At 36.8% G+C, this 20317-nt stretch overlaps 1 protein-coding gene across 19 annotated transcripts in view; it reads right to left on the minus strand.

Moving 5' to 3' along the window:
- Nucleotides 1-20317, minus strand: part of BCAS3 (BCAS3 microtubule associated cell migration factor) — a 754554-nt gene that overhangs the window by 278476 nt on the left and 455761 nt on the right. The window contains exon 24 of one of the 19 annotated variants that reach the window (XM_078373705.1): nt 1-20211. The exons of the other annotated variants lie outside the window; for them this stretch is intronic. Within the exon in view, the coding sequence (XP_078229831.1) occupies nt 20204-20211 (8 nt within the window). The 3' untranslated portion in view covers nt 1-20203. The remainder of the gene's footprint in view (nt 20212-20317) is intronic. 19 annotated transcript variants of the gene reach the window in all.

A 20317-nucleotide genomic window follows, 5' to 3' on the forward strand; every position in this document is an offset into this window, starting at 1 on the left:
TTTTTGTTTTTTTTTCATTTTTTCCCCCCACACTCAAAGCAAGAGGTCTAAGAATTCTGTGGGTTTTTCCTCTAGTGTCAGCATAGTAGTCATTGCCTTTCAAGGTTCTGGTGTTCTAGCCACATTCCACTAAGGTTTTATTGAAAACCTCACAAATAAAACTAGCTCCTCCTAGATTTTCCTGTGATCATTTAGTTTAAAGAAATTAAAGGTCTGAGGAAAGCAAAGGCCAGGTTTTGGGGTAAACCACCTGGGTGGAAAACTGGGCTGGTGCAAGGCAGTTTTCCAATGTGCTGTGCCCTGCGGCAGGGTAGTTTTCAATAAATGTAAGTAGAGAATATTTAAATAGCACCCAATTTACTTTTTATTCTCATAAAAACAGAGGGATGAAAGAGATGGAAATACAGATATGGTTCCATAAAAAGCGACAGCTGAGCCAAAAAGCAGTGAGGAAACCCATGGAGGTCACCTGAAGTATGTATTACACAACTTGTGATGAGAAAATGCTTCATGACTTTTCCTACTCTCAGCTATTCCTAGCTTTATTAAACAACCTGGTACCCTAGCAAAAGACACTACCTGCTTCCACCAGGAAATCTTTTGCGCAGGGGTTACTTGCAGAATCATCCAATGCTTAGGTCAACTGGGCTTACCTTTAAGAATGCTCTGCTCCAGAGCTGGGCAAAGTTACTCTGCTAAGTAAAATGTAAGATAAGGTTTTAAGTAGTTTTTTTATAGAGAGGGCAAATATGTTTCATTTCTTTAATGCTTTGAGATGATCATCTAAAGTTCTTCAATGAATCAATTGATGAACATTGATAATGCAGAGGACATCTCACAAGGTGACATGTAATACCTGATTTGGAGCTCAAGGTATTGACACCGATCCTAACTAAAGGAAACTGCTATGTGAGCCAATAAATGATGAAGAATGAGATTTAGGGCAGCTCTGAAAGGCATATATCTCAATCCCCAAAGGTTGCCTCAAATAATAATTACTGATGCTCGAAAGCATTTGCCCTATGTTCTACAATGAAATAAACACTATAAAGCCATCCTGTATTATTTCCTTACTTTAGTTTCAATAGAAAAAGGGGTTTTTTAATTCCGTTATACAAGATGAAAAAGTTATAAAGATCTGCTATTTAAAGAAAACTTAAAAAACAAAGCAGAAAACTACACATTAGTTACTCCTTGGTCAAGGCCTTGCCTCTTAAAAGCCTGAAATGAAACTCTCAGCATCTTTGCTGACATGAGTATGTGGGTGGGGAGGTGGAACGGGAAAGAGGACATCAAGCCCACCCAACTCCTGGAATTTTTACAGAAACGACAAAACTTTCCAAGTGAAATAGTCATTTTGGTAAATGAAACCATTTGTAACTTTAGAGAAGGTTTTTCTTTTATTCCAACGTGTCATAAGAAAAATCCACACTGTGCTTCTAATAGGCTATAAAGCTTTGGTTTAAAGATGGGTCAACAAGAGCTAAAACCACTAATGTCATACTTGGAGAAGGAAGAGTGGAGGGTAGTGACATCCCAACACTTCCAGAATCCCAATGAAAAGTCTCACCCAAGCAAAAGACTATCTGCCAAATGTATGCCAAGAACAAAGTTTTTTTTTTTTAGGGAGGGAAGGAGGAAGGGAGGAAGGCAGGAAGGGAGGGAAGGAGGAAGGGAGGGAAGGAGGAAGGAAGGAAGGAAGGAAGGAAGGAAGGAAGGGATGAAGGAAGGAAGGGAGGAAGGGGAGGAGGGAGCGGGGGAGGGAGGGAGGGAGGGAAGGAAGGGAAGGAAGGAATTCAGGCAATGAGAGAGACATTGCCGACCTGGATCTAGAGGTTTACAAGTTGATTTCTTTTTTTGAGAGAAGGAAAGAAAAAAAAATGAGTAAAGGAGAGAAAGAAAGAGGAAGAGAGAGAGGAAGAGAGAGAGGGAGGGTGAACGGAAATATTGCTTTATTCTGAAAAAAAAAAAATGGGTATTAATAATGGCCAATGTTTCATTTAAACCTATGAGTAGGTGTGATGTGGTATTGATAAGAATGTATATTTTATGTATTTGAAGTGGAGAGCTCTATAAATATTTTTTAAGTTTACTTGTTCCGGATCTGAGTTCGAGTCCTTGATATCCTTATTAATTTTCTGTCTCATTGAATCTAAGTGCCTATGTATCTGGGTGTTAGGATCGTTAGCTCTTGTTGTTGTATTGATCCTTTTACCACTGTATCTTTGTTGCTTTAAAATCTATTTTATCCGCTACGAGAATTGCAACTCCTGCTTTTTATTTATTTATTTATTTATTTATTTATTTATTTTTGCTCTCCATTTGGTTGGTAAATCTTTCTCCATTCCTTTGTTTTGAGTCTTTGTGTATCCTTGCACGTGAAACAGGTCTGGATGTAACATGCCGTTGGGGTTTGGCTGTGTCTTTTGATTGGGGGATTTAGTTGATTTAAATTTAGGGTTACTGCCATTTGATGTTAACTGGCTGTTTGATCCATTTGTTGATGAAAATTCTTCTTTATGTTGGTGCTCTTTACTTTTTGGTATATTTTTAGAAAGGCTAATACTGGTTGTTTCTTTCTGTGTGTAATGCCTCTTTCAGAAGCTCTTGTAAAGCAGGCCTGGTGGTAATAAAATCTCTGAGTACTTGCTTGTTCATAAAAGATTTTATTTTTCCTTCAGTTGTGAAGCTTAGTTTGGCTGGATATGAAATTCTGGGCTGAAGGTTCTGTTCTTTGAGGATGTTGAATATTGGCCCCCACTCTCTTCTGGCTTGTAGAGTTTCTGCTGAGAGATCTGCTGTAAGTCTGATAGGCTTGCCTTTGTGGGTAACCTGACCTTTCTCTCTGGCTGCCCTTAGTATTTTCTCCTTCGTTTCAACCCTGGTGAATCTAATGATTATGTGCCTTGGGGTTGCTCTTCTTGAGGAATATCTTTGTGGTGTTCTCTGTATTACCTGGGGTTGAATATTGACCTGCTCTGCTAGCTCAGGAAAGTTTTCCTGAATAATATCCTGAAGGATATTTTCCAGCTTGGATTCATTCTCTCCATCACATTCAGGTACACCTATCAAACGTAAATTTGGTCTTTTCACATAGTCCCACATTTCTTGGAGACTTTGCTCATTCCTTTTTATTCTTTTATCTCTAATCTTGTCTTCTCATTTTATTTCATTAAGTTGGACTTTGACCTCTGTTATCCTGTCTTCTGCTTGAACGATTCGAGTGTTTAAACCTGTGCATACTTCTCGGAGTTCCTGTATTGTATTCTTCAGTTCCATTAATTCACTTATATTCCTCTCTAAGTTGTCTATTCTCAATAGGATTTCGTCAAACCTATTTTCAAAGTTCCTAGTTTCTTTACGTTGGGCTACAACATGTTCTTTTAACTCACCAAAGTTTCTTATTATCCATTCCTTGAAGAGTGATTCTGTCACTGGGATGCACTTTTTCTCCGTCAAGCCTTGTTCCATTGTTGATGTGGGGCTGTGATCATCTTTAGAGGGAGAGGCGTTCTGATTTTGAGTATTCTCAGCCTTTTTACACTGGTTTCTTCCCGTAATTGTAAATTTATCCTCCTGTTGTCTTTGAAATTACCAACTTTCAGATTAGGTCTCTTGATTGGACGTCCAAGTTGTTAGTTCCCAGGGCCAGAACGGCAGCATTAAGACTGATGGTGCTTTTCTTCCCAGGATTCTCCTGTCTGGCTTCCTTCTTGTGTCTGTAATGGGCGACTCTGCCTTCCCCGGGCTCCAAACCTTGGTCAGAAGGGGAGCCAGTCTCGTTTACTCTGTGCCGAGAGCTGCCGTGCTGAGGTGCCATCACAGCCGCTGCACCGGTCTCAGGAGTCATGCTGGCGACCCGTGTGGGTCCTCCAAGCCTCGGTCAGAAAGGGAGCCGGCCCTGTTTACTCTGCTCCGAGAGCTGTCACGCCCAGGTGCCGGCAAAACTGCTGCACCGGCCACAAGAGTCATGCTGGTGACCCGTGTGGTTCCTCCACTGGGGATCTTCTGCTCCGTGAGCGACCAGAATTTGTCTGAAAGTGTGGCGTCCTCTAGTTCTCTGCGCTTTGACTGAGAGCTGCAATCCCGAGCTGTTATCGATCGGCCATCTTGGATCGTGGAACAAAGTTTTATAGCTAAGTTTAAATCTTTTGTATATTTAGGGTCTGGTATAAAAATAGTAACATTTTCTGCATCCTTGAGGGAACCTTTCCCTTATAGAGATAAAACAGGATTATCAAAATAGGAAGACAGATGCTGTGAGGGAGACATAGAAACAGGACAAACTGAAACAGAGACAGAGAAAAAAGACCATGAAAGACAGACAAAGGCAGTAAGACGTCGTGAAAAACACATATAAACAATCAGTCTAACATGCTCAGGAGAGTAATCTGTTCCTCTGGCAAACCAAAAAGCTTCATTTCTTTGCCTTTTTAGGCTGAGCAAAATGTATTTACATGTAAAAACAAATATAACTAAAGTTAAATCCATTTGGGAAGCAGTATTTTGACGTTCTTTTTCAGGAGGCTTAGGGAGTTAATTTCATTCCTTAGTCCCAACCAAAAACCCCCATAAACTGGTTAATTTCAGGTCAGTAAGAGTTCCTGGAGTTCAAGAGTAAAAATGCCAACATATTCCTTACTAAAGCCACAGTGATGAATACTTTTCCCTTAAACAATTCTCAGAGCTGCCTCAGACTACTGCAAATGTATCCAAATGACAGAGGATCACAGATTTTAGAATCAGAAGAGTGTTTGAGCATTTAATATACAAACTTATTACAAGAGTCAACTGAGGATTAGAAGACACTGTTGTATCTCAATTATACCAGCACAACCTCAGAATGGAAGAACTGAAGGGTAGGGATGGGGGTGCAAGATAATAATTTCTGGGATTTAATTCTTGTCTGAAATATCAAAATACAATCTGTTATTGGAATGTATCTTTATACCAAAGCACATTATAGGAAAACACAGGCTCTGGAATCAGACTGCTATGGGGATTTGACCTGGCATCTACATATTTCAGTCTGTTTTCTCAACTATAAAATGGGGACAATAGTATATCCTATTTCCTTAGGACGATTACCTATCTCCTTAGCACATCCCACAGCCTCATACATTATAATACACATGAAGAGCAAAACTAAAACTTTGGGACAGACAAAAAGAAAGTCTTTTATGGAAAGAAGGTAAGGTGGTGAAAACTGACATTTAATGAGTCATTGTTATGTACCTGAACTATGGCCAGAAGATTTACAAATGTTTTATCTATTAATTTTTATAACATTGGAGACAGATGTTCCTATACTCTTCTTATGGAAGAAGAAACTCCCTAAGAAACTCAAGGTTATATACCCAGCGAGCTACAGAAATGGGCATCAAACCTACACCTGACCACAAAGTTCATGCACTTGCATTACACACCTGTCTATTCAAACAATTTATCAAAAATGTGCTTTAACAATCAGCTATGTAAAACATGTTCATGACAAAAAAACTCAGACACTGCCAAAGTTGGGATGGAGTATACGATACTTAATTTCTCTGAATCACACCTTCTTCTCAAAAAATGGAAATTATAACAATGATTTTACCTCATAAGATTTTGTGGAGAATACAGATGATAATGTATGTGGAATGCTTAGCATAGTGTATTCAGAAACCAAATGTTACTTAAAACCACGATTAATTCATTATATATAATTTTAATATGCATATAGGAGAGAAATTCTATGAGTTGCATATAATTCAGGATTTAAGTATAGATGTTAAGTATCGTATTTATTTAACTTTTAATTCCACAGTTTTTCAAGAATAAAGTTCTCCAAATAGGCTTCTGTCATGAAAACAGATGCATACAAGTCAAAATTATATCAGCTTACATTAATTTTCATGATCACAACCTCAATATAATTTTGTCTCAGCCAAGGCCATCTACTAATATACCTAGAGCTGTTTTTGTGAATGTTAATAGTATTATGTTTGGGAGGGTCCTTAGTAATTTCTTATTTTTACTCTTGAGACCATATATGCTAAAGTAAACTACAGTGAGCCATTCATAGCAGGAACTGATAAAGGCGTCATCCCACAGCCTTTCAATTTATTAATATTTTTATCATATCAACTAACTAGAAGAAAAAACTTAGTTACCATTTTGCAGATGAATAAACAGAGGCAGAAAATGGGCCAGTTAAAGGCACTGCAGTCCCTACGTATTAATGGGTATACTTTCATATCTGTGCTTCCTTAAATTTATTAAAAAGCCAAAGATTATTCTGAAGTTGAGGTGGGGACGTATTTCTTTTTTTTTTTGAGACGGAGTTTCGCTCGTTATCCAGGCTGGAGTACAATGGCGCAATCTCGGCTCACCACAACCTCGGCCTTCTGGGTTCAGGCAGTTCTCCTGTCTCAGCCTCCTGAGTAGCTGGGATTACAGGCATACGCCACCATGCCCAGCTAATTTTTTGTATTTTTAGTAGAGATGGGGTTTCACCATGTTGACCAGGATGGTCTTGATCTCTTGACCTCGTGATCCACCCGCCTCAGCCTCCCAAAGTGCTGGGATTACAGGAGTGAGCCACGGTGCCCAGCAGGGATGTATTTCTGAATACATCACACAAACCAAACCAGAATTTTAAAATGTGAAAACACAAGTCAAGAGGATGAGAGCTGAACAGCTCTTATAAGTTTGAAAGTGGCTAAGAGCTCTTAGATCTTTATATTAATAAATATTGTAGTGTACAATGGTCCATTGGGAATCCTCACTCATATGTTATTCCATGATTGAAGATCAAGGTGTCAGGTCCATTTAGAATCAGTGTATTTTGGGTGTGTTTTAAGTTTTAATCCATATTTTGAAAAAGCAATTAGCAATATTTCTAAGGGAAATATAATCACTTTGCTAACCTTGCACTCCCACACCCCCTGGTATAGAGGAACCGGTATTCCTTTAGTTTGAATTTTCCCATAAGCATATGAAAAAGAAATGTATCGTTGGCCAATCACCATTCTTAAGTGGAAAGCCTTTTTCAGCTTAAGAAACCATTACCTGATTGACAGTGGCTTTCCTAGCTGAAAATAACTGCTACTTAAAGGGTGTCTGTGAGACATGGGTATAATTAGGCAAGCCTTGAATATAACAGTTTTCCATCATCAAAATCTCATCGGAGAGGTTTTGCCAATAGTCTCTTAAAATAGAGGTGCCATTCCAGAATGGAGGTGATGTATTTTGTGACCTCTATGATACAACAGTATATGATAAAAAGAATAAATATAAATAGTTCCTAGGTCATATACATGTCCTGATGATTATATATATGAATGAAATCAAGGTTGGCTGAGAAGGTCTCGGGAAAAGTGAAGTTTTCAGATTCACACCTTTGCTCTACCATCTACTAGCTGTGTGACAGTAGACAAGTTATGGAAATCACTTAACCTCACAGTTGTTGAAAAAAAAACCTAAAAAGTACACTGTTAAGAACAGAGTTTAATTTACATTTGCATGGATAATGCATGTCCGTGTTCTAATGATCTCCAATGGAAAGATGGTCTCCATGTCACTTCTGCTTCCTAGCCACCAGTTTCTCTTTGAGAAGGTAATTATTGTTTCCAGGCAAATGTAAGAACTTGGTTTCAATGTTCCATGATGAAATGTTGAATTTATTAACATTTGTTGAGTACCTATTATGTGTCAGAACCATTCAGGGAGCTATGGGGAATACAAAGATCAGCTGATAGTCTAGAATGAAAAACAATATCCAGCTAATTTTAATAAGAGATTGTAAACATAACAGTAAAAGTTTAAGAACAGAAGAGAAAGTAATTAATTTAATCAATGGGGTAGGCTGGAATAAAGAGTAAAATGAAGAACATGTTTCAAGAGAAATGAAAAGTTTCAGGCGCCTTTGCTCTACCATCCGTAGTTCTCTCTGGCTTAGGCCATGTGATTCAGGAACTGGGCCCCTCTCATGGCTATAAAAACTCTAATTTGAGGTACTGACTCAAGACTACGAATTTCTAACAGAAGAAAAGTAAAAGGCAGCCCAAATAGAAGGTCAAAGGGTTCACTATGTCCTCTATAGGTAGAGAAAAACAGAAGAGTAAATGGATTCTGTTCCCAATCTTATAAGCATTCGTTTGAGAACTACATAAACTTATCTAAAGAAGGGAAAACTAACTGGGGAGTTCAACTAAGTAACTTAGCATTCTCTACAGTCTTAACATTGAACATTTATAGGATAACAGTTGCCTTTCCAAATATTGTAGAACACCAAAGTAAAATAGGTTTAAGACTCGAGATGCCATTTCACACAACAGAAGTCAATTCTACCATGTTTCTTGTAGCTGTCTAGAGCATAGGTACAAGTAACTAAATTGTAGTGACACTACTAAAATTTTGCAATTCTTCAACAAAATGTTTTGGCTGAATGGAACTTAAGCTCAGATCTCCATATGCCAATATCCTGTGCCCAAAATGGGCTAGCTTCAAAGGTGGCCCAAAATATCCCTAAAATTACATCTGAAACTTAACCTATTATGAACAGAAAGCAAAAGCATATTCATTCTTTTCAGTACATGTTTACCACAGATCCCAGAAAGCAGGACTTTGTTATAGTTAATGCTTTATAAAGATATTCTTAAAACAAAAATTTCCATGCTAAGTCTAATAGAACAAAAGCTTGTATCAAAGATAAGAAACATTCTGCTTTAACATAATGCTGCTTTAAAATAATAACATAAAAGGTAATTTGAAATGCTCTGTAAAATATTTCAGTTGATCACATAATTGACCATAGGCCTAAACGAAGGAATAATGATCATAACATAAGGGCAAACCTAATTGAGGACCAGGTTGAAGTCAGGTAATGAAGATAAAGACCCAGCATTACATTATTTCTGAACACTGACAGAAAAATTTTTTTAAAAAGACTCAACATTATCAATTTTATATCATTTTATGACATATTTAAAGCCTTATGTTTTATAAGATATCAACAATGGTTATCATTGTTGATTATCATTGACTATCATTATTAATCAGATATCAACAAATATTGATTATCTGCTTTGTGGAAGGTACAAATATCAGGCAAAGAGAGAAACAAAGACAGCACTTGTTCTTAAAGAGTCCTTATTATAAACTTTTCCCCTTTGTTCCAAGCAGGCTACATATAGGGGAATCCAGTAACAATGCCATCCAGGGGTATCTTAAGCCAAGCAGTAACAAGCAGTAATAGAGCAATCAGGATCCACACCTACTATTAAGGTGTTTCATCCTTCCACTTTTACCATTTTCATTTGGCAACAAAATCTTGATCCCAATAACTTAAAAACATTTAGAGACGTAAGAACTGCGATCAATATCATCTCCTTCTACTCACTCGTGCCCATGGATCACAGATGCCATGCTCACCTAACTCCTTTCTGCAGCATACCACTTAATTGCCAGAAAAGCTCAAACTCAAATGTGTTATTATTTAAATCCAAGCCTCACTTCAAATTCAGGTATTTGTGTTTTGAAAAAAAATCCTCCCCCAAATTCTACTCTGGTATTAGAAAAATCCCAATTATAAGTCACAGAATATTAAAGTCACAACATTTGTAAATTATCAGGATCACTTCAGGGGTGAGATTTGAACTTCAGGACCCAAAACCAAAAATACAATGTTCTAATCCTATAATATCACTCTCTTCTGTGATGATTGTGAAAGCTTCTTAAACATTAAGAACAGAAAGAGGGAGAAAACCTCTATTTCTCTCCTCTCCAGGCACAACTTAGTCCCAATGTTCTGAATATAAGCATTTTCTATACCAACAAGCTACCTTCAAAATGTCCAAATAATTACAAGTTCAGGTCAAGAACTCCAGATCATATTGATTACATCTCTAGGCAAGAAGGACCCTCCAGTACCGTTTATATCCACTATAACAGGGGCAGCTTTTAAGGATCTGTGACACTAAGAATTGTCCTATCAATGCCAGGAATGGAAAGTCAATGACCAGTCAGGCCTGTCAGTTGTTGCCTAAAGCAATAGGGACAAGCTGGGAATTCATCATACTGGAACGTCATCTGTCAGCTGCATTCACACATTTTCACCACCTGAATAGTTGATTCTCTTCAACTCCCACATGGCTCATTTCAGCATACAGTGTTTTGAAATGAATATTTGATTAGTCAGGGTAGAAAGAGGTTTGGACTCATCTGAGGTGTCACCATAATGCACTTTAAGTAATTTTAAGTATCAGGAGCTAGGTGTCCTAGGTCTTGTTCTTTGAATATTGCTAAAATGCACCTGTGATCCTAATTCAAGAAGATTAAATGAGATGAGACATGTGGCAAGACCTAGCACAGTGTTGGGCACCCACCTGTTTATAAATTAATACTGGTTTCCCATCTCTTTTACTTCTGTCTATTGGAAAACATCCTGAAGATTTCTCATAGAGCTCTTAATTATTCAGAGACAGGGATCTCACACTGCCAAGGAAACTTAAAAATCACCCTGCTACTTGTCCAATTTCTTGTTTTATCAAAAGTCGAAACCATCACCTAAATATAAATCTAAGAACTAAAGAAACAGAGTAGGCTTCTTCAAATTCCTTATGTTTAGATCTGAACAGTTTGATTATAATATCCCTAGTTATGGTTTTCTTTGTGTGTGTTTTTCTTTTTTTAGAGGTAGAGGTGTTACCATAAATCTCCAACATGTTCTCCTCTATAACACACACACAAAAAGCATGCAGTTTCACTGCTCTTTAATCTCTTGCTTTTTCAAACTTATGTATGATATGTTAATTCTATATCTATAATTTAGCCCCAAATGAGATTCTAGTTTACAAAAAGTATCCACAAATCAACCAAAAGTTTTATCTATTCATTCAAATGTTTATCCATGAATACGCTGCTACAAATTCTTTTTTTTTCTTTGAAAGAGAGAAAGAAAGAAAGAAAGGAATGAAGAGGAAAAAAAGAGGAAGAGGAGGGAGAGAGAACGGGAGTGTTGTTTAGTTGCCCAGGCTAGAATGCAGTCTAAAAATGGGTATTGAAAACCTCCCTTATACCATCAATCATGCTTAATAATGGCCAACCAGTATTTCATTTAAACCTGTGCGTAGGTGTGATGTGGTACTGATAGGAGTGCATATCTTGTGTGTTTTAAGTGGAGAGTTCTATAAATGTTTGTTAAGTTTACTTGTTCCGGAGCTCAGTTCAAGTCCAGGATATCCTTATTAATTTTCTGTCTCATTGATCTATCTAATATTGATGTTGAAATCTCCCACTACTACTGTATGGGAGTCCAAGTCTCTTTATAAGACTTATGTATCCTGTATTGGGTACGTACACATCCAGGATCATCAGCTCTTCTTGTCGTATTGATCCTTTTACCATTATGTCCTCTTTTGATCTTTGTTGCTTTAAAATCCATTCCATCAGAGGCAAGAACTGCAACCTCTTCTTTTCATTTATTTATTTTTGCTCTCCATTTGGTTGACAAATCTTTCTCCATCCCTTTGTTTTGCCTCTTTATAAATCCTTGCATGTAAGATGGGTCTGGATGCAGTATACCAATGGGTTTTGGCTGTATCTTTTGATTGGGGGATTTAGTCAACTTAAATTTAAAATTATTGCCATTTGATGTTAGCTGGCTATTTTGCCCATTACTTGATATAAATTCTTCATTATGTTGATACTCTTTACTTTTTGGTATATATTTAGAAAGGCTAATACTAGTTGTTCCTTTCTATGTGTAATACTTCTTTCAGAAGCTCTTGTAAAGCAGGCCTGGTGGTAATGAAATCTCTGAGTACTTGCTTATTCACAAAAGATTTTATTTTTCCTTCAATTGTAAAGCTTAGTTTGGCTGGATGTGAAATTCTGGGTTGAAAGTTCTTTTCTGTAAGGATGTTAAATATTGGCTCCCACTCTCTTCTGGCTTTTAGGGTTTCTGCTGAGAGATCTGCTGTGAGTCTGATAGGTTTCCCTTTGTGGGTAACCTGACCTTTCTCTCTGGCTGCCCTTAGTATTTTCTTGTTCATTTCAACCCTGGTGAATCTAACAATTATGTGCCTTGGGGTTGCACTTCTTGAGGGATATCTTTGTGGTATTCTCTGTATTACCTGGAGTTGAATATTGTCCTGCCTTGCTAGGTTGGGAAAGTTTTCCTGAATAATATCCTGAAGAGTATTTTCCAGCTTGGATTCATTCTCTTCATTGCATTCAGGTACACCTATCAAACGTAAATCAGGACTTTTCACATAATCCCATATTTCTTGGAGACTTTGCTCATTCCTTTTTATCCTTTTTACTCTATTCTTGTCTTCTCATTTTATTTCATTAAGTTGGTCTTCAACCTCTGATTTCCTTTCTTCTGCTTGATCAGTTTGGCTGTTAAAACTTGTGCATACTTCGCAAAGTTCTCATGTTGTATTTTTCAACTCCGTTAATTCACTTATATTCCTCTTTGTGTTTCTTAATATTGCACTCACTGTACATCGAGTTTCTTAAAACTTTGGCTTATGTCTTTCATTCATTTTGGAAAATTCTCAACCCTTCATGTATTTCTTTTGCCGTATTCTCTCCTGTTCTTCCATATATGTGAAATAATTACACAGATGTTAGGCAGTTTGATATTGCTATAGTTTGATATACCACTCATTCTGAGTCCTGTTTTATTTCTCTCTCTCTGCTTCAGTTTTGATAAATTTTTACTTATCAAACATTATACTTAAGAGTGAAATAATAAACCCTTCCTCCTAGGGTTGAAAAGAAAACAAGAATATTCAATACCATAATTTCTTTTTTTAAATTGAGACAGTCTTGAGTGCAATGGTACAATCTCGGCTCACTGCAACCTCCACCTCCTGGGTTCAAGGGATTCTCCTGCCTCAGCCTTCCAAGTAGCTGGGAGTATAGGCACCTGCCACTGGGCCCAGCTAATTATTGTGCTTTTTAGTAGAGACAGGGTTTTGCCATGTTGGTCAGGCTGGTCTTGAACTCCTGACCTCAGGTGATCCACCTGCCTCAGCCTCCCAAAGTGCTGGGATTATAGGCGTCAGTGCCCATGCCCCAGTCTTCAATATTATAATTTCTATTTAATATTGTAGTGGAGGTTTAAGCAAGTGTAATATGGGAGAAAGATAAATATAAAGATTAAAAATAAATAAAACCATCTTTATTTGCATATGATATGATTACACAGTAGAAAATCCAAGGGATTCTATTAGAATATTAAATGAATTTGGAAAAGTTGCAGGATACAAGTTCACCTTTTGTTTTGTGACAGGGTCTCCCCTCTGTCACATAGGCTGCAGTGCAGTGGAGCAGTCTTGGCTCACTGTAGCCTCCATCTCCTGGGTTCACGCGATCTTCCCACCTCAACCTCCCAGGTAGCTGGGACTACAGGCACATGCCACCACACTCAGCTAATTATTAAATTGTTTTTGTAGAGATGAGGTCTCACTATATTGTCCAGGCTGGGAAACAAGTTTATTACACAGAAAAATATTTTATTCTATATACTATAAAGAAAACTGAAAAGTGAAATAAAATGTGCTATAGTTATTATCATCAACACATAATAATAGAAATAAATTTTATATAAGATGTATAAGACTTCTACATTGAAACTTACCTAGGAGAAATTAAAGAAGGCTTAAATAAGTGAAAAGTCATAAAAGTTTACGTTTTGCCTGTAATCTCACCTACTCAGGAGGCTGCATAAGAATTACTTGAACCCTGGAGGTGAAGGTTGCAGTGAAACTATATCGCACCACTGCAATCCAACCTGGGCAACAGAGTAAGATCCTGTCTCAAAAGAAAAAAAAAACTTTGTTCTCGAAGATTCAGTATTTTTAAGACGTCAATACTTCTAAATTTGATATACAGATTCAATGAAGTCCCAATCGACTCTCATGTGAATTTCTGCAGAAATAAACATGCTGCTTATTTAATACCTGTGTGTATGAGAACATGCATACCAGTGGTTTTCAAATATTTTTCAATTCAGGATCCCAGTGTGCATAAAAAACTCAGAACCCTGGCCGGGCATGGTGGCTAATGCCTATAATCCCAGCACTTTGGGAAGCCAAGCAGGGAAGATTACTTGAGTTCAGAAGTTGGAGATCAGCCTGGCCAACATGGTGAAACCTCATCTCCACTAAAAATACAAATATTAGCCGGGCATGGTGGTGCATACCTGTAATCCCAGCTACTCGGGAGGCTGAGGCAGGAGAATTGCTTGAACCCAGGAGGCAGAGGTTGCAGTGAACCAAGATTGCACCACTGCACTCCAGCCTGGATGACAGAGCCAGATTCTGTCTCAAAAAAAGCAAACGACAATGACAAAAAAACCCCAGGACCCCAAAGATCATTGGTTTATATGTGCTATATCTATCAACATTTAATACAATTATGTTTTGACTAATTTAAAAATAATAATAAAGCCTTAAATTGCATTCTATATAAAAAAATATTTGCTATCAAAAATAGTGAGAAAAGTAATATTTTTCCTAGAAAACTCTCTAATAGACAACAGCTAGATTCTCATATCTGCTATTGAATTCAATCTGTTCTGATATGCTGTTTTGGTTGACATACATGAAGAACAGTTGGCCTCACTCAAATATGTAACTGTTAAAAAATAAACATATTAATATCATTTTCAGGTTCTGGGGATGTTCTTCCTTGATATGACCCTTAACAAATTGGTTACAATGCGGAATCTGAAACCATATCAATTAACTTTCATATTGTATTACATTAAAATCCTTTGTCCTATCTTGCACTTGGAATGAGTCTTTTACTCATGCATAATTTTGTAACAACATGAAATTGGTCATTTGGAAAATGTATCAAATGCTGATATATTTTATAATCCATTATGTAAAAAATCATATTAGTTAATATCACTATTTATTTCATGAGAAATATCTTTAAATATTGGGACCCTGTTAAGCAGGCAGTAGTAGATAAAAGATTCTCAAATTTCTAATTTTCAATTGAAAGCTAGAATTTAATTATTGGTAATAAATATTGTTATTTGTTTTCTTCAAAGTGACAGGCTTGGTTTATTTTTGAGAAAATTTCTGCCGAATGCCCATGTCTGAATAAACATAGTTTGTTTTATTCAGATAAAATGGTATTCCATGAAAACAGTTGCTAGTTCAGTTTACAAATCACAATGGCTTTTCCTCAAGACTATTGTGCATTCATTCCCATTTGATATATAGATTATTAAGGAGTTACACAAGGATCAAAACTTAATAAAATTAAAATTGATGATTTTTACTGCTTCGAATATATTCTTAGGTGAATACAGCTTAAAAAAAAAAAGAACTCTAAGTAGGTAGCAGAGGCTACTAGCATAGTTTGGTGCCGTTGCCTTTACTATGATAAGAGGCCACCAGTTTTATCCACAACTGCTTCTGCACCATCTGCACTAAATGTCACCAGAGTAGAAAAAAGAAAGGCAAATAATAACTTACTGCTAGTATAAAAATAATTTTGACTTAATAGACCACTTGAAAGTGTCTTGGAAATTCCCAGAGTTCTGCGGACCACACTTTGAGGAATCACTGGTATGTTCATACAAATGCACATAAGTGTAAATGCAAAGGCTCTAGAATAGCTAAGATAACCAGAAAGAAAAACAAAAGTGGAGGCATTAAAATTTGAGACCTCAAAACTTACTAAGCAGCTACAGTAATCAAGATAGTACAATATGGGTAAGACAGCTATATAAATCAATGTAACAGAATAAAGAACTCAAGAAAAAAAATAAAATTTAAAAAAAGACAGTGTAATTCATTAAAGGAAAGGAATATCTTTTTGATAAACAGTGTGGGAGCAACTGGATATCTATATAGAAGAAACTAAACACCTTGATCCCTGCCTTACATCATCTCATACACACACACACACACACACACACACGTTTTTTTTTAGACAAGGTCTTGCTCTGCCACCTAGGCTGGAGTACAGTGGCACAATCACAGCTCACTGCAGCCTCAGCCTCCCAGGCTCAAGTGATCTTCCCACCTCAGCCGCCTAAGTAGCTGGGACTAGAGGTGTGCACCACTATGCCTGGCTAATTTTTCTATTTTTGTAGAGACAGGGTTTTGCCATGTTGCCCACACTGGTCTCAAACTCCTGAGCTCAAGCAACCTGCCCACTTGGGCCTCCCAAAGTAGGATTATAGGCATGAGCCACCATGCTTAACCACTCACAATAAAAAATTAATTTGAAAAAGATCGTAGTCCTAAATGTGAAGGCTAAAATGATACAATTTCTAGAGAAGAGTATCTCTCAAGACTGGAGGGGCTGGGCATGGTGTCTCATGCCTGTAATCCCAGCAATTTGGGAGGCCAAGGCAGGCATATCACCTGATGTCAGGAGTTCAAGGCCAGCCTGGCCAACATGGCGAAACTTCATCTCTACTAAAAATAGAAAAAATTAGCTGGGCCTGGTGGTGTGCACCTATATTCCCAGCTACTTCGGAGGCTAAGGTAGGAGAATCGCTTTGAACCTGGGAGGCGAAGGTTGCAGTGAACTGAGATCTCACCACTGCACTCTAGCCTGGGTGACAGAGTGAGACTCCATCTCAAAAAAAAAAAAAAAAAAAAAGACTGGACAAAAGATCATATTTTGTTTTGAAAACATAAAAGGAAAAAACAATGAAAAATTAGACTTCTGCTTGTCAAAAGACACCATTAAGAAAGTGAAAAGGCAATTAACAGAAAGAAAATATTTGCAATGCATATATATATCACAAAAGACCTATATCCAGAATATTTAAAGAACACTTGATATTCAGTAAAGACAACATATCTAATAAAAATGAGTGAGTTAACTAGGACATTACAAAAGCTCATCCAAATGGCCAATGAGTATATTAAAGGTGCTTAATATCATTACTCATCAGAGAAAAGCAAATTAAAACCACAGTTCACATCCACTAGAATGGTTAAAATAAAGATCAATAATATAAAATGTTGATCAGAATGTGGAGCAGCTGGAATGCTCATGCATTGTTGATAAGAATGCAAAATGGTACAGTCATTTTGGAACACATGTTGGTAGCTCCTAATAAAGTTAAAAATATGCCTAATTTGTGATCCAGCAATTCCAGTACTAGGAATATGTCCAAAGGAAGTATATGCATATGTTAACTAGAGAGACAGACAGAGAGACAAAGGGAGAGACAGAGAGACAGAGACTTGTAGAAAACAAATGTTTATAGCAGCTTTATTCCTAATAGCCAAAAGCTGGAAATGACAGAATAATGGATGAATAAGCTGTGGTATATTTGCAGAATGGAACACTACACTGCAATATTAAAAATGAACTAGTGATACATGTAATACCTGGATAAATTGCAAGCAAATTAAGTTGAGCAAAAGAGCTCAGATACAAAAGCATAGATACAAGATGATTCCAAATATATGAAGTTTAACATAGGCAAAGCTAATCTGTGATGATAAAAGTAGTTAACTCTAGGTCACAGGTAGTATTAACTGGAAGGAATGTAAGAAACTTTCTGTGTTGATGGAAATATTCTATGTTTTTATGTGACTGGTGGCCACCTGAGTATAAAAATTCATCAAGCTGTATGATTAAAATATGTGCATTTTTGCCATACCTAAATTATATCCTGATTTTAAAAACCTCTTCAGAGGTGCTTGAAAGTACAGCTTCATCCATGTTTCAAGCTGAAAGGAGCTCTGCTGAGACTAAAATTAAAGATCCATAAAGTAGTGGTCATTATTCTTTCCTTAACACCAAGCTTCCAGAATAAGACTTTTCTCTGGAATGACTATTTTCATTTTGATTATTTACTTTAGCCTTTTTGTGACAGTTCTCAACAATATCCAGGGGGAATATCAGGAGCTCTGGTTCTGACTAGTTGACTGAGTGGAGTCCCAGGCTGCTCTTTAATTGCCCACTGGGCTTACTATTCAATGGAGAGGGGCTCTTTGTTTGTTTCTAAGTTTATAGATGGCACCTATAAGCATAAGCCTCTCAGGCTCTTGCACACAGTTTAAAATAGTGTGGCACTAACAGTTTGACACTCATGTCACTAAGACAAATGGAATTCCCGGTTCAGACTTAAACAAATTCTAATACTGCCCCCAACCTTGTCCTCTAGCTACCATAGTCTGATGCAGCAAACTACATAAATGGTCCAATCCTATATGAGAGACGGAGTAAAGGCACAGAAGCGAAAAGTTGGGTCTTTGGTCAAAAAGTTCCAGGTAAATATGCAGAACCCTAGCATATTAACAGTGAGAAGAACTGCACCCATTCCTTCTCAAAATGCTGAGGCAAGATTTAAAGTCACGTGAAGGACCTGGTGCTTGCAATATAGAAAGCAGAGGCAAGGTTTTAGTTGACACAAAGATTTATTCAAAGAAGCAGTGCGTCATCAGAAGACACTTTCCCAACAGCTTCTACTTCTGTTTACTGTTTCTTCATCTTCAAATGGGACTATCATTTTTTTCTTAATTGTGCTAAACTAAAATTTTCCTCATTGTTAACTTGACTTTGATCTTCTAACATACTATAAATATTAGAAAGAAGAATAAGAGGAATGTTTAAATCAGAAAAGGAGAAATGCAGCTGAGCATTTTCCTTGTGGGCAAATAAGGTTTTTTCCTTACATTCTTAATCTCTAAAACTTAATTTTGATTTTATACAGAGAAAAGATAGTTGAAAGATTAGAATTAATTTAATGTATACACTTCCCCTGATTTAATATTTGAGTTTGAATATTTTTCCCTTCTGAGGGATTGTTCACAGGTCAGGGCTGAGCCTTCTTTTAATTTCATTCTTATTCTTACTTAATCCTCTTACGGCTCCCACGCAAGCTTTCAATACCCAAGGTACATGCCTGAAGTTTTCATCACTTTATAATCACCAAGAATATCTGAAACTCTGTTAATTGAATATCACATCATTTATTCAAAAAATATTAATATTTCTGAAGAACTTTATATCCAGGAGTTATTTTAGGAAATAATTTGAAGACAACCATTCCAAAAAAAGTAGAAAAAAAAAGTTTTGCAATAGGGACTCTTTTTTTTTTCTCCAAGTAAAACCCAAAGCAAATGTGTGCATAGGGACTCTTAATCTTCTTTTACTGATGTAGAAGTGAATGGCATGGTAGGAGAATGAGTGGACTTGAAGGTTTTAGCAAAAGTTCAAGACCATGATGATAAAGTCATGGCTTTTTTCACTGAGTTCTAGCTCTGAGATCATGGAGCTATGTGCCCATACCACTGTAGACTGAACAGTGTCTCTCACAAATCTCTTTATTTTTACCATCGGCATCTCTGTGCCTCTGATAGCCTTTAAGATATAATATCTAAGTCTGCCTCAGATTGAAATGGTAACTGTTGATACAGTGAAATATAATCTTAGAATATTCTTCCCCCAGTGCATAAACAAAATCCCTAAATGATAAAAGCATGCCTCTGTAAGAAGGTCCTTCCAGCATAGATTTGACTACAAGACAAAATATCTAATCACACTTCTCTAGTACTATTTGTTTTTACGAAGGTGATGTACCAAATGCCAAATACATAAAGTCAGCATAAATAATTATTACAAAATCAATCAAATGAAAGTAGTTTGGAATTTTAAGTGTATAATTTTCTTCAATAAACAAGTTATCTAGATAGTGGGAAAAATTAGGTGCTCAAAATTTATCTCCTAAATTAATTATTTTTATTACTTCAATTGTACAACAGAAGTAGTATTTCTCTTGAGTCAAGAACAACAAAAAACACAAAGTCTGCAACTTTGTACCTATTTACTGAAATGCTTGATGCAACACTAATACCTTATCAAGCCTGCTCAGAAGGATAAGAACTCATTTTACTTATCTGTCACAATTGACCTTCTCACACTACCGTCTTCCTCAGGCATGTAGACAAATGCTGCTTCCACCACACTTGATAACTTTATAAATTTTTTTCTTTATTAGAGTTTGAAAAAGATGTCTGCTCTGCATAAAAGTCAGGCATAAGTTTGTTTTTCAATCTCAACTATCTGAGTTCTTTGTTAGTAAACATTAACCTCCACAGTACAACTACAAATCAGGACAAACAGACTCAGGGTGAACAAAATCTTTCTAGGCTCTTTGATTCAATGATGCAGAAGCAAGGAAAGCATATTTAGTAGGTGCAGACTTCAAGTTTTGGAACAACAGTCACCAATCTGGAAAACAAAGTTCCAACAAGACATTGACAGCTATTTTTCTTTCTCTTTAGAGGTCCTACAAGTTCATCAAAAGAAGGGCACATGTTATAAGTTACAAACGATG

This window comes from Callithrix jacchus, chromosome 5 (genome assembly GCF_049354715.1).
Source record: "Callithrix jacchus isolate 240 chromosome 5, calJac240_pri, whole genome shotgun sequence".
In the NCBI taxonomy this organism is placed as follows: Eukaryota; Metazoa; Chordata; class Mammalia; order Primates; family Cebidae; genus Callithrix; species Callithrix jacchus.